Here is a 13664-nt window from a genome sequence, read left to right as displayed (position 1 = left end):
TAACAGCTACAACACTTTGAAATATTTACACAAAATGAAATAATTACACAGAGATTTTATTTGCTCTAAATTTTACAAACAATGTAATCGTTTCAATAGGACATTCGTTTACACTCGTGTCACATCTTAATTGAATAATTCTGCGCACGCAACTAGAGTTACCACATTCAACTCAGAGTCATTACTGCTTGTTGAGGCCATGGCAAAGTCATCTTTAATAACGCACACATTCACGTGCTGTATGTCGGCTGAAAGTGATACGTCAATGCATGAAATATGACATCCAGCGAAATTTATCAATTTCTCTGCATACATTCTACGTGCTGTTGATTACATCAAATGAACAGTACTTAATAGTGCACCCAGGAAAACTGTCACATGAGACGAAGTATAATCAGTAAAGAAAACTACAATAGAGACAATCGTGACAAACCTTGACACAGTTGTCTCTAGTAACGCCCACATCCAGATAGTGTATGCCGACTGAAACTGATAAACCTATGCAAGAAAGAAGAATTTATAAATTCTATCACCTTATAAACTCAACGATATATATGACCTGGTGAAAATTCATTTATAACGAAATGAATAGTTTCTAATGATACAAAGGAAACTTTGACGTGAAGCGAAGCATAATCGAAAACCAAAACTGCAACAGGAACAATCGTACATTTGCTGAATGATTAAATATAAATCAAACGGCTCGAGCAACAAAGTTCACGTTGTAATTATTGCAAGTCACTTACAAGTTCTTTGAGAAATAGAATTTTTTCGAGAATTTCTTTGAAATAGAATTTCTTTGAGATATAAAAAAAACGTACAAATAAAAACCAGATATAGCAAATATTTTACACTTTCGAAATTTTACACCAAATACCAGTAATAGGCTGAGACAAGAAATGATATTTAGACCACTTCAACGGAAGTGGTGTTTTCGGGGACATCTCTATCTTATAATTGTTCAAAAGAGTAGCCATGCAGGATTTGATCACTAACATAGCCATCCTCATTCCAACGCACATGCGAGGACCTTCGCCGAATGGAAGAAAAGTCATCTTCTCGATATCTTGCTTCCTTTCCTCACTGAACCGGTCAGGATCGAACACCTCCGGATTGCTCCAAAACTCTGGATCATGGTGCACAGGAGTCATCGGTATGTACACTTCCATGCCAGGTTGCATGCGTACACTCAATCCATCCGAACCGACCAATTCGCACTCATTAGTGCACACTTTCTTCAGGTAGACCCCAACGGGGTAGTGACGTTGCGACTCACTTATCACTTGGTCCATGTACTTCAACTCTTTCAGAGCCTCGAACGTCAGTACGCCGTCGTTGTCAGCTATCGTCGTACGAATCTCGTTCCTCAGCTTCTCCTGAATTTCGGGATACTTGGCCAAATTGTGGCCGAGGAAAGCAAGCGTCAGCCTGCTGGTCTCGAATCCGTCAAAGAAAAGGGAGAGTGTCTGTGAGGTGATTCGTTCCTCATTCATTTCTCCCTCTGCTTGCTCTTGCTCGATCATCAGCTGGAAGAAGTCGTGCTTAGGTGTCGGATCCTTCAGTCTAATGTCCAAGTTCTCATGCACGACCCGTCTGAAAAACGCGTCCATTCGTTTGTCCAGAAACGGGATTCCAAGGAAGATTGTTATGTTCGATTTCAAGAACGCGAGATTGGTCATGAAAGCGGACAACAAATTCGGATTGAACATCATCAGGCCGATCGAGTGGAAGGAATTCGGCGGCGGGTTGTCCTCGTAGCTGTACCCTTCGATGCCCAATCCGGCGTTCGCGACGGACTCGGCCGTGAACCGTCCGAAAAAGTGTTTCAGCTCGACCTCGTACTGGTCCTTCGACTTTAGCTGCTTCTCCAAGTACGTTTGCTGCATTTTGCATACCTGGGTCACGGCGGTGTATAGCTTCTTCAGGCGGGCGTTGGAAAACGCGTTGGCTAATCGCTTCCTTCCGTTCTGCCATACTTCGCCGACAGTCAAAAACGGGTGTATGGCTAATAAAGGATCCTTCTTCGGCGATATGTCCACTCCATTCTTTTGGAAGTTCGCAAAGCTGCTCTGCATGACCGTCTTTATTAGATGCGGCTCACGCACCACCAAAGCAGGCGTGAATCCGTCGTATAGGCCGAACATGCTGTATTTGTTGCACTTCTTGTACATATCCTCGAAATGATCCGTCATGCTTTTCGTGACCGTGTACACTGGCCACATGTGGCCGAGGAACGGCCAGTATCCATCCGGAATCGGGATCTTCCGTCGCTGCCAGAACGTGTAACTCTTGACACAGTAGATCACAAGTGGCACAATTGCACCGAGGAGTAATGCCAATGTCAAATTTTCCATAGTGGTTTCGTTGCACGCAATGCGCGCGATCTGCTAGTTAACTACCGACTGCTGCAGCGGGAAGCGAGCGTCGACTCTTGTACTTACGCTTGGAGTCCAGAAGGAATAGACGTCATAGGTGTTAACTATTTAGGAGGGAGCGCCATCGAGATTTATATGACACATTGCGCTTTATATTATCGGGTAGCAGTTTCACGAGTTTGTTATGCACAGATTATCCGTCGTTGCTGGACTGCTTGATATGAATGATTTCGAAATTATTATTTCATAGTTACTGATACTGTGATACACAGTTGCTGTGATGATCTTGTAAGAAATTCTTAAGAGAAGCCTTTATATAGTATTGCGAACTAAATTATTATTATAATATAGTATCAGAACTAAATTATAAGCTACTTTAGTAGATACAAGCCTAATTACGACTTTGATTTGTCAGCTTGAAAAAAAATACGTAGACTAAAGCTTAAATAACCAGATTATAAAACCAGATGACTTAAATTTTCTTGTGATATTATATTGACTAGATCGTTAAATATTATTTAGGATTAATTAAATATTATTTGAGAATTTAATAAAATTTGTTGATATAATAACGAAATTAATAGATGATGTTTTCTGAACTTATACATCTGAGGCTATTATGAACACTTTTGAACATTAGGTTTTGGAGATTTCGATAACTTTTTTGTGTGCATACTGCAAATGGGATCAGATGGGATCAAAGTTATGTGTATAATATCTAGCTAAATAGTCTTTTTAACACCTCAGAGAAAATCAAGCCTTTTGGTTCAATTTTTAAAAAGATATTGCATTTTGCAACGGAAATAGCCAAATAGAAAACTCGCGCATTATCGATGATTTAATATTATAGTGTGAACTTATCAATGAGCCTATACATCAATTACGATTTATCCTACGCGCATTTTGCATCATTCCTGCATCTTGTTTGGAAATTGAATTAATCGGATCTCCACTATGTGTCAGACTTACAACTAGATAAGACACTTTCACTCCCATCTGTCCAAAATAATCCTGTTAGTAATTACTCTTTTCTAGATATTAACTATCTTTAAAATGAAATATTATATTTAATATTATACTCTTATCCAAGACTATATTAACCAAAAATATCTACGCGCCTATTTGCACTGGTAATTCTGAAACTAATATTTTTATGGATATGTGTTTTTATTAATATAAATTATGTTCTGAAAATTCGTAATATAGATAGAACCACATATTCTATCTTCACTGATTATTAAGTAGCTCTTATTACTACTTGTCACAATACGGCTCTATCCAATTTATTAAAAAAATTATAATACAGAATCAAAACTATAGATTCCTGGTTATTTCGATTTTACCAGCAATGAAGCTGTCGATAAAACTGCCAATGAAATCTGCAAGCTTATATCATGGGATAAAATATATATAAATATAAAAACTCTATAAATTAAAATCTATTGTCCTAGAATTTCTAGAAGATCGCTCATTTTTCCATCTTCAACGCGATTACGTTAAAATAAACTATAAATAAATATATTATAAAAATATAATTCATTCGTATAAAGTTTATGGGAAATACATTTTTGTTTAAATATTTAACATCCAAAACATAAATTATAAATTTTACTTGTTTCCTACGCCCATTTAAACCATTTTTGTATCGTGCACAATACAATACATAATAGCAAAAAAGAAAATTATAATAATTCTTTAAAATGTGTGCGCACTATACAGTGGCAAACCGCATCGATTAATTAAAATCCATACGGTTAATATATTTGTAATATTTAAACGAAAACAGCGTTAACAGCTAAAACACTTTGAAATATTTACACAAAATGAAATAATTATATAGAGATTTTATTTGCTCTAAATTTTACAAACAATGTAATCGTTTCAATAGGACATTCGTTTACACTCGTGTCACATCTTAATTGAATAATTCTGCGCACGCAACCAGAGTTATCACATTCAACTCAGAGTCATTACTGCTTGTTGAGGCCATGGCAAAGTCATCTTTAATAACGCACACATTCACGTGCTGTATGTCGGCTGAAAGTGATACGTCAATGCATGAAATATGACATCCAGCGAAATTTATCAATTTCTCTGCATACATTCTACGTGCTGTTGATTACATCAAATGAACAGTACTTAATAGTGCACCCAGGAAAACTGTCACATGAGACGAAGTATAATCAGTAAAGAAAACTACAATAGAGACAATCGTGACAAACCTTGACACAGTTGTCTCTAGTAACGCCCACATCCAGATAGTGTATGCCGACTGAAACTGATAAACCTATGCAAGAAAGAAGAATTTATAAATTCTATCACCTTATAAACTCAACGGTATATATGAACTGGTGAAAATTCATTTATAACGAAATGAATAGTTTCTAATGATACAAAGGAAACTTTGACGTGAAGCGTAGCATAATCGAAAACCAAAACTACAACAGGAACAATCGTACATTTGCTGAACGATTAAATATAAATGAAACAGCACATTCAAACAAAGACCATGTTGCCTTTATTGCAAATCACTTACTAATTCGTCGATTACGCGTATGATATAATAACAAGTACAAACAAAAACCAAAGATAACAAATACTTTACACTTCCGAAACTTTAACCCAAATACCGGAAGTAGGCTCGGTTAAGAAATGATATGTGGACCATTTCAAGGGAACTGTAGTTTTTGGCGACATCTCTATCTTATAATTATTCAACAAACTAGCCAAACAGGATTTCACCATTAGCATACCCAATCTAAACCCGGCGCACATACGCGGACCCATTCCGAAAGGAAGAAAACACATCTTTTCGATATCTTGCTTCCTCTCCTCGCTGAACCGGTCCGGATCGAACACTTCGGGATTACTCCAGTACTCAGCATCATGGTGTAAAGGGTTAATCGGTATGTATACTTGCATGCCAGGTTCCATTCTTACACTTAATCCGTCCGAACCGACCAGATCGCAAGCAACTGTACACATTTTCTTTAGCAAATGCAGATCAGAGTGAAGACGTTGTGACTCGCTTATCACTTGGTCCATGTACTTCAATTCCTTCAGAGACTCGAACGTTAAAACACCGTCGTTCTTAGCCAGCGTCGTACGAATCTCGTTCCTCACCTTCTCCTGAATCTCGGGATGCTTGGCTAACTGGTAGCCGATAAAGGATAGCGTTATCCTGGTGGTCTCGAATCCGTCGAAGAAAAGGGAGAGTGAGTCGATCGCGATTCGCTCCTCGTTCATTTCTCCTTCCGAATTCTCCAGTTCGATCATCATCTGAAAGAAGTCTTGCTTGGGTGACTGGTCCTTGCGTCTGATGTCCAGGTTCTCGCGCACTAACCGCCTGAAGAACGCGTTCGCTTCTTTGCCTAATAACGGGATTCCCAGGAAGAGCGCTACGCTTGATTTATATAATGCGATATTGAATAACATCGTGCTTAATAAATTCGATTCGAACATCGTCAGGCCAATCGAGTAGAAAGCATTCGGCGGCGGGTTGTCCTCGTAGCCGTACCCTTCGATGCTGAAACCAGCGTTTGCTACGGACTCGGCTGTGAACCGTCCAAAGAAGTGTTTCAGCTCCATCTCATGCTGGTCCTTCGACTTCAGCTGCTTCTCCAGATAGGTTTGTTGTTTCTTGCACACCCGGGTCATGGCGGTGAACATGATTTTTAGGCGGCCGGTGGAAAATGCTTGAACCAATCGCTTTCTTACGTTCTGCCACACTTCGCCCGTGGTGAAGAACGGATTTCTGGCTAATAGTGGATCATTTTTTACTGATGCTTCAAATCCATTTTTCTGGAAATTTGCAAAGCTGCTCTGCATGACCGTCTTTATCAGATGCGGCTCACGCACCACCAGAGCAGGCGTAAGTCCGTCGTACAGGCCGTACATGCTGTGTTTGTTGCACTTCTTATACAGGTCCTGGATGTGATCCGTCAGGCTCTTTGTGAATGTGTACACCGGCCACATGTGGCCCAGGAACGGCCAGTATCCGTTCGGTATCGGGATCTTTCGTCGCTGCCAGAATGTGTACTTCTTCACAAGGTATATCACAAGTAGCACAAGTGATCCGAAGAGTAGTGTCAATGTCGAACTCCTCATGGTGGCGTTCTTGTATGCAGTGCGGGCGATATGCTTGTTAAACGTTGACTACGGCGTTTCAAAACTAGTGTCGATTCTTGTATTTGTGCTTTATACATTGTGGCTAGAAACGATAATTGTCATAGTGGTTATCATTGTAAGTGGCAAGCAAGCGTTGACACTGCAAAATTTAAAGACTCGAACTGTCGCACAGTGATCGGTTTCCGATCGATACGAAAAGCGGAAAAAAACATAACAACTATAATTATGTATTAGGGGGACCGGAAAGTAATGTCGTTTCTGCGCATATTTATCTGTTTGAATTGAATGTAAACAAACGACATAACTTTCCGGTCCCCCTAATATTTAAGCCCTACTTTTTCATGTTATATTATTATTATATCATATTTAGGTTTTTATCGGGGTAGTATAATGAAAACAAAATGCAGTGTTTTAATTGTTTATAAACAACTTTTTTAAAAAAGTACAATTTTTGCTTTCAATTCAGTTAAATTAAATTGATCATTCTCTCCATTTTCATGTTCTGAACATTGTTCCGAAACCAATACAGCAGTTTCATCGAGAAATGTCCGGAGATCGGAATCGAAATCGGCAGATCGGAGAATTCTAGTAAGTCGCTATTTTTCGAGCCTCTTGGCTCCCCTTTATAGTTGCCGACACGTTTTGAGAGAGAGAGAGAGAGAGAGAGAGAGAGAGAGAGAGAGAAAGAGAGAGAGAGAAAGAGAGAGAGAGAAAGAGAGGGAGAGAGAGAGAAAGGGAGAGAGAGAAAAAGAGAGAGAGAGAGAGAGAGGACGAAATCGGGGCGAATGAACTACTTGAAAAGGCAGTCGTCAGGATGCCGGTGTACATTACTATGAATACATTGTAATATGCTATAATAAAACCGATATCTTAACCTTTTTTATTTTTAATTTTTTATACATGAAAATTTGTTTAATATATTGATCAGATTTTTCGAATTATAATGAGACCAGACACAATATGCTTTAAACCATATTTTTACTCATTATACGTAGCAAGTAACTTATTTTATTTCATTAAACAAATTGTAATTAATACAAATAAAGCATTAGAAAAATATTAAAGGCATCGTAAAAAAGGTATACATGTTGTTTAAAAGAAAATATCAGTGGAGTTACGCTATCAGGCCTCGATTCTACGGCAATTCCGAGGAAACAGTGAAAATCATCACCGTAGGCCGCGACACGCCACAAAACAATTCAATATACAAGGTGTCCCACAATTATTTTAACAGCCGAAAATGAGGGGTAGCTGAGGTCATTTGAAGTAGCTTTTTCCTTTGCGAAAATGCAATCCGCGGCTTTGTTTACGAGTTATTAACGAAAAACACTGGCCAATGAGAGGTGACGGTGCGAGAGAGAGGGTCCGCGAGAGAGTCCGCAGCACGAGGCTTTGACAGAAGGTCGGAACGGACTCGAGCCGCGTTCGAAGTATTGAACAAGTCACGAAGCGAGAACTTTCCGGATTTTTTTAACTACATAACAGTGATATTTTTAAGAAAAACGCTGTTCACCTTTACTTTAGAACGTCTGAAGAATATTTACTAATTTTTCGGACCCGAAATAATATGAAGTTTAACCGTGACAGATGTTTTAATTTTCTGGTGTGCATGACACCTCGTGTGTACCATATGAAATTTTTATGCAAGGTGTACAGTGAAGATTAACGAATGATTTGCAAAGCTGATTTAATAATAAATAAGGGACGTAAAGGATTTGTTTATTAGAGAGATATGAAAAATATTATCAGTAAGAAACTCACCCATTTAGTTGAGGATGCATTTGCTGGCTGAAATTCATGATGTCGAAGGGCACTGACCTTGTACAACGTACAGCTGATCTTTCACTGCACTGTCACTAAACACTGATCACTTAATTAATCACTGATAATCCGAATCACTTGTGGATATTTAAGAAAGATCACTGAGACTCGTTCGCGAATAATCGTTTATTCGACGCGTTTGTTCGGAAGTCGACGTTTCACTGCCAAAAAATCGAGGTCTCGACCGTGGGCCCTTGTCGTTCGTCTTTCGGCCGTCCGAGGAAATAACAGCCGATACTATTTTCTTCGAAGCGCAGGGTACCGCCAAATGAAATAAACAAGATATGCCGAGACGTAAACTGTGTCCGACCCGCTGTCACCCTGCGCTCTTAGAACGTAATTAATGGCCGTGCGAAGAAAATGGTATCGAGTGTCATTTCCTCGGACGGCCGAACGAAGAACAACAAGGACCCACAGTCAAGGCCTGAATTTTTCGGCAGTGAAACGTCGACTTCCGAACGAACGCGTCGAATAAACGATTATCCGCGAACGAGTCTCAGTGATCTTCCTTAAATATCCACAAGTGATTCGGATTATCAGTGATTAAATAACTGATCAGTGTTTGGTGACAGTGCAGTGTAAGTGAACTTCGCAAATAACCATACCAGAGGTTCCACCGACAGTATCCCTCGAATGTTGCGGTCATCGACCTGGGATCAGCTGTTCGTTGTACGAGGTCAGTACGTACGAGTCAGCAAATGCATCCTCAACTAAATGGGTGAGTTTCTTATCGATAATATTTTTCATATTTCTCTAAAAAACAAATCCTTTACGTACCTTAACGCGATTATTTATTATTAAATCAGCTTTGCGAATCATTCGTTGAATTCTGTTCGTACACGGAATTATTTAAATTAAAATATCATTTACGAACTTTGTTAATCTTCACTGTACACCTTGCATAAAAATTTCATATGGTACACATAAGGTGTCATGCACACCAGAAAATTAAAACGACTGTCACGGTTAAACTACATATTATTTCGAGTCCGAAAAATTAGTGAATATTCTTCAGACGTTCTAAAGTAAAGGTGAACAGCGTTTTTCTTAAAAATATCACTGTTATGTAGTTAAAAAAATCCGGAAAGTTCTCGCTTCGTGACTTGTTCAATACTTCGAACGCGGCTCGAGTCCGTCCCGACCTTCTGTCAAAGCCTCGTGCTGCGGACTCTCTCGCGGACCCTCTCTCTCGCACCGTCACCTCTCATTGGCCAGTGTTTTTCGTTAATAACTCGTAAACAAAGCCGCGGATTGCATTTTCGCAAAGGAAAAAGTTACTTCAAATGACCTCAGCTACCCCTCATTTTCGGCTGTTAAAATAATTGTGGGACACCCTAGAATAAAATTTTTCACGTATCCAATTAGTATATGCATAATTATGTATAATTTCAATGCAGCTTTTTAATGTATACATAAAATCATTTTGACACTTGTGATGAATAGATTACATTAGTATATTAGAAATACACTCTATTGTATATATAATAATGTATTTATCTTATACAGCGATAATGCAATAAAATGAATTACGCAATAAATATTAAATAAATAAATGTAATTGTTGAAATTATATCGTGTTTGTTTTTATTGTAAGCAGAAATATTTGTCCAAACTATATCATGTTTGGTCTCGTTTTCATCAGAAAACTAACAGCAATATGTTACAAAATATCAGTTTTAAAATGTTATAATTAAAAAAAAAGTTATGTCATTGCATTATGAGTTGTCTTATCTCCGTCGAACCTTAGCATCGGTGTAGCAAGAAAATCGTTAAATTACAGAACCGTAGCAATATCATAGGTACAAATCCCAGCCTACTGAAATTCAGCGGAGAAACTACTGTAGTTCGATTGTTTCTTTGGAAAATGGTATCGGTTTCTTGATCGTTCTTTTCCTCATGCTCCAAATAAACGGGTCGGATTTCAGCAAAAGTCTGCATATAATAAAAAAAAATTTATAATTATTCTCATTAGCTTCAATAAAGTACGAACAATTGAAATATTGATATTTTACTCAATCTATTCAAAACATCTCACGTAAATCGGTAATCCATAGATATCATAGTATGCTTCGTGGCATGTGTCATTTTGACAATATTATTAAATGATTTCTCCAGTAGCAACTAATAGCAGCCATTTTTTATTTTTCTATTGATGTAAGGTAACATTCTTTAAAATACGATCAAAGCGAACACCGGACACTAACAAACTCATAATTAAAAAATAAAATAAAAATTCAACATATTCAATTTAACATAATTCAAAAAATGTGAGAGATAAAAAAGTATCCAGTAATATAATTTAAGTAAAAAAACAATGATACAAATTTAGGATGATTTGGATATGGACTACTTTGAAGCAATGTAGCCGTATCCAAAATAACCAAACGGTAAAAAAGATCATAGTAAATAATGAATCACATGTTTAATTGATTACTAGTGAATAAATTATGCATTATGGGGATATTTTTAAAAACGGCCTTTTTTCGCTTTTTGTATGGAAACCGATCACTGTGCGACATGATTGATCGGACACACTACTCGATTCGGAAGTGGGTCGCATCGTATCTCATAACAATGGCTTGCGATTTTTCTATTTATCATCCACAATCCTTGGCAATAAGTTTTCGATTAGACACGTTATTACGAAATTTACTAGAAACATTGATTGTAAAAAAATTCGTTGTAATTAAATGTAACGGAGAATTAGGGGTAGCTTGGTATAAAGTAAATAACAGCAGTAAAACACAAACTTCATTTATTATGAATGATACACAAGTGAAAAGACAAAATGTTGTATCGAAGGAAGTTACCGAAACGTAAATTATAAAAGACATTACGATCTTCAATTTTGCTTGTTTCCTACACCCATTTAAACCATTTTCGTCTAGCGCATAATACGATACACAATAGCAAAAAAGAAAATTAAAAATTTGTAATATTAAAACAAAAACGTTTTGACATATTTACATAAAATAACCATTTGAAATTCATGAAGTAATCGTTTCAATAGGACACTCGTTTATACTCGCGTCACATCTTAACTGAATAATTCTGTAACAAGGAAGCAACGTTACTAGATTCAACTCTGAATCATTACTGTTTGTTGAGTCTACGGCATAGTTATCTTTAATAACGCACACATCCATGTAGTGCACGTTGGTTGAAACTGATAAACTCCTGTATAAAAAATGATGCCGCGCGAATTTTATCAATTTATAGACTCAGTGTAGTTTACGATCTGTTCAGAAGTTATTTATAAGATATAAACTGGTTTTAATGAATCAAAGAGGTGAACTAGAATCAGAAAATACAACACAAACAAAAATAATCGTACAATGGTTGAATGATTAAACACAAACATCGTGTTGATTTTTATTGCAAATTACGTAGAAATTCTCCGGCTACATTTAAAATATAGGAACAAGTACGAACAAAAAGCGGAGATAGCAAACACTTTACACTTTCGAAACTTTAACCCAAATACCGGTAATAGCCTCGGTCAAGAAATGATATTTGGACCATTTCAAGGGAACTGAAGTTTTTGGGGACATCTCTATCTTATAATTGTTCAAAAAAGTAGCCAGGCAGGATTTCATCATTAGCATAGCTATCTTCAATCCGATACACATACGCGGGCCCTCTCCGAAAGGGAGAAAAGTCATCTTCTCGATATCTTGCTTTCTCTCCTCGCTGAACCGATCTGGATCGAACACTTCGGGATTGCTCCAGTATTCAGCATCATGATGTATAGGGTTAATCGGTATGTACACTTCCATGCCAGGTTTCATGCGTATACTTAATCCGTCCGAACCGGTCAGTTCACACTCATTAGTGCACACCTTCTTCAGGAAGACCAGAGCAGAATGGCGACGTTGCGACTCGCTTATCACTTGGTCCATGTACTTCAATTCCTTCAGAGCGTCGAACGTTAGCTCGCCGTCGTTCTTAGCTATCGTCGCACGAATCTCGTCCCTCAGCTTCTCCTGAACCTCGGGATACTTGGCCAAATGGTAACCGACTAAGGCTAGCGTCAGCCTGCTGGTCTCGAATCCGTCGAAGAAAAGAGTGAGTGTGTTGGCCGAGATTCGCTCCTCGTTCATTTCTCCCTCTGATGTTTCCTGTTCGATCATCAGCTGGAAGAAGTCGTACTTAGGTGACTGATCCTGGCGTCTGAAGCTCAGGTTCTCGTGCACCACCCGCCTGAAGAACGCGTCCACTCGTTTGTCTAATAACGGGATTCCCAGGAATATTGCTATGCTTGGTTTCAAGAATACGATGTTGAATAACATCGCGCTTAATACATTCGGATTGAATATCGACTGGCCGATCGAGTGAAAGGAAGTCGGTGGCGGATGGTCCTCGTAGCTGAACCCTTCGACGCCCAAACCAGCATTTGCCACCGACTCAGCCGTGAACCGTCCGAAGAAGTGTTTTAGCTCGACCTCGTACTGGTCCTCCGACTTCAACTGCTTCTCCAAGAACTTTTGCTGCTTGTTGCAAACCTGGGTCACGGCGGTGAACAGATTTTTCAGGCGTGCGGCGGAAAACGCTTGGGTTAATCGCTTCCTTCCGTTCTGCCACGCTTCGCCCACGCTGAAGAACGGATTCGTGGCTAATAGTGGATCTTTCTTCGGCGATACTTCGAATCCATTTTTTTGGAAATTTGCAAAGCTGCTCTGCATGACCGTCTTTATTAGATGAGGCTCACGCACCACCAGAGCAGGCGTGAGTCCGTCGTATAAGCCGTACATGCTGTGTTTGTTGCACTTCTTATACAGGTCCTCGAAATGATCGGTAATGTTCTTTGTGACCGTGTACACCGGCCACATGTGGCCCAGAAGCGGCCAGTATCCATCCGGAATCGGGATCTTTCGTCGCTGCCAGAACGTGTACGTCTTCACAAAGTATATCACAATTAGCACGAGTGCTCCGAGGAGTAGTGCCAATGTCGAACTCTCCATGGTAGCGTTCTTGTATGCAGTGCGCGCAATCTACTAGTTAAACGTTGACTACTGCGTTACAAGACGAGGGTCGGTGCTTCTTACGTTGTGGTCAGAAACGATAAACGTCATATGTGATATCAATATAAGTGGGAGACTGGCGTTAACGCTGAAAATTTAAACACTCGAGCCGTCGTGATTGATCGGATACACTGCTCGACTCGGAAGTCTATTGCGTTTGCATCTCATAAACGATGACCTGCGATTTTCCTATTTACCATATACATTCGCTGGCAATAAGTTACCGATCAGACGGGTTAGTACGAAATTTACTTAATACATTCAGTGTAAAATATTCTTGGCAATTAACGGTAATGGTGAATTATAGGTCGCTTGGTAC

At 38.9% G+C, this 13664-nt stretch overlaps 4 protein-coding genes across 7 annotated transcripts in view; 1 reads left to right on the top strand and 3 right to left on the bottom strand.

The window, feature by feature from the left end:
• Positions 1–13664, top strand: part of LOC143259021 (protein Fe65 homolog) — a 324885-nt gene that overhangs the window by 27981 nt on the left and 283240 nt on the right. The gene's annotated exons all lie outside the window — the stretch shown is intronic.
• LOC143259018 (cytochrome P450 9e2-like) lies at positions 41–2444 on the bottom strand. The gene has a single exon (XM_076519750.1). The coding sequence runs from the start codon at positions 2352–2354 to the stop codon at positions 849–851; it is 1506 nt and encodes a 501-aa protein (XP_076375865.1). The 5' UTR covers positions 2355–2444; the 3' UTR covers positions 41–848.
• LOC143259019 (putative cytochrome P450 6a13) lies at positions 4205–6733 on the bottom strand. The gene has a single exon (XM_076519751.1). It carries the CDS (start codon positions 6480–6482, stop codon positions 4977–4979), a length of 1506 nt encoding a protein of 501 aa, XP_076375866.1. The 5' UTR covers positions 6483–6733; the 3' UTR covers positions 4205–4976.
• LOC143259028 (cytochrome P450 9e2-like) lies at positions 11063–13360 on the bottom strand. The gene has a single exon (XM_076519771.1). It carries the CDS (start codon positions 13283–13285, stop codon positions 11780–11782), a length of 1506 nt encoding a protein of 501 aa, XP_076375886.1. The 5' UTR covers positions 13286–13360; the 3' UTR covers positions 11063–11779.

Source organism: Megalopta genalis, chromosome 3 (genome assembly GCF_051020955.1).
Source record: "Megalopta genalis isolate 19385.01 chromosome 3, iyMegGena1_principal, whole genome shotgun sequence".
Taxonomy (NCBI): Eukaryota; Metazoa; Arthropoda; class Insecta; order Hymenoptera; family Halictidae; genus Megalopta; species Megalopta genalis.
Note: the sequence above shows the minus strand (reverse complement) of the source record. Positions and strands in the feature narration are given on the sequence as shown.

Bases quoted from the DNA above. Each gene is read 5' to 3' on its own strand.
- LOC143259018 (XM_076519750.1), bottom strand. From the start codon at position 2,354: ATGGAAAATTTGACATTGGCATTACTCCTCGGTGCAATTGTGCCACTT.
- LOC143259019 (XM_076519751.1), bottom strand. From the start codon at position 6,482: ATGAGGAGTTCGACATTGACACTACTCTTCGGATCACTTGTGCTACTT.
- LOC143259028 (XM_076519771.1), bottom strand. From the start codon at position 13,285: ATGGAGAGTTCGACATTGGCACTACTCCTCGGAGCACTCGTGCTAATT.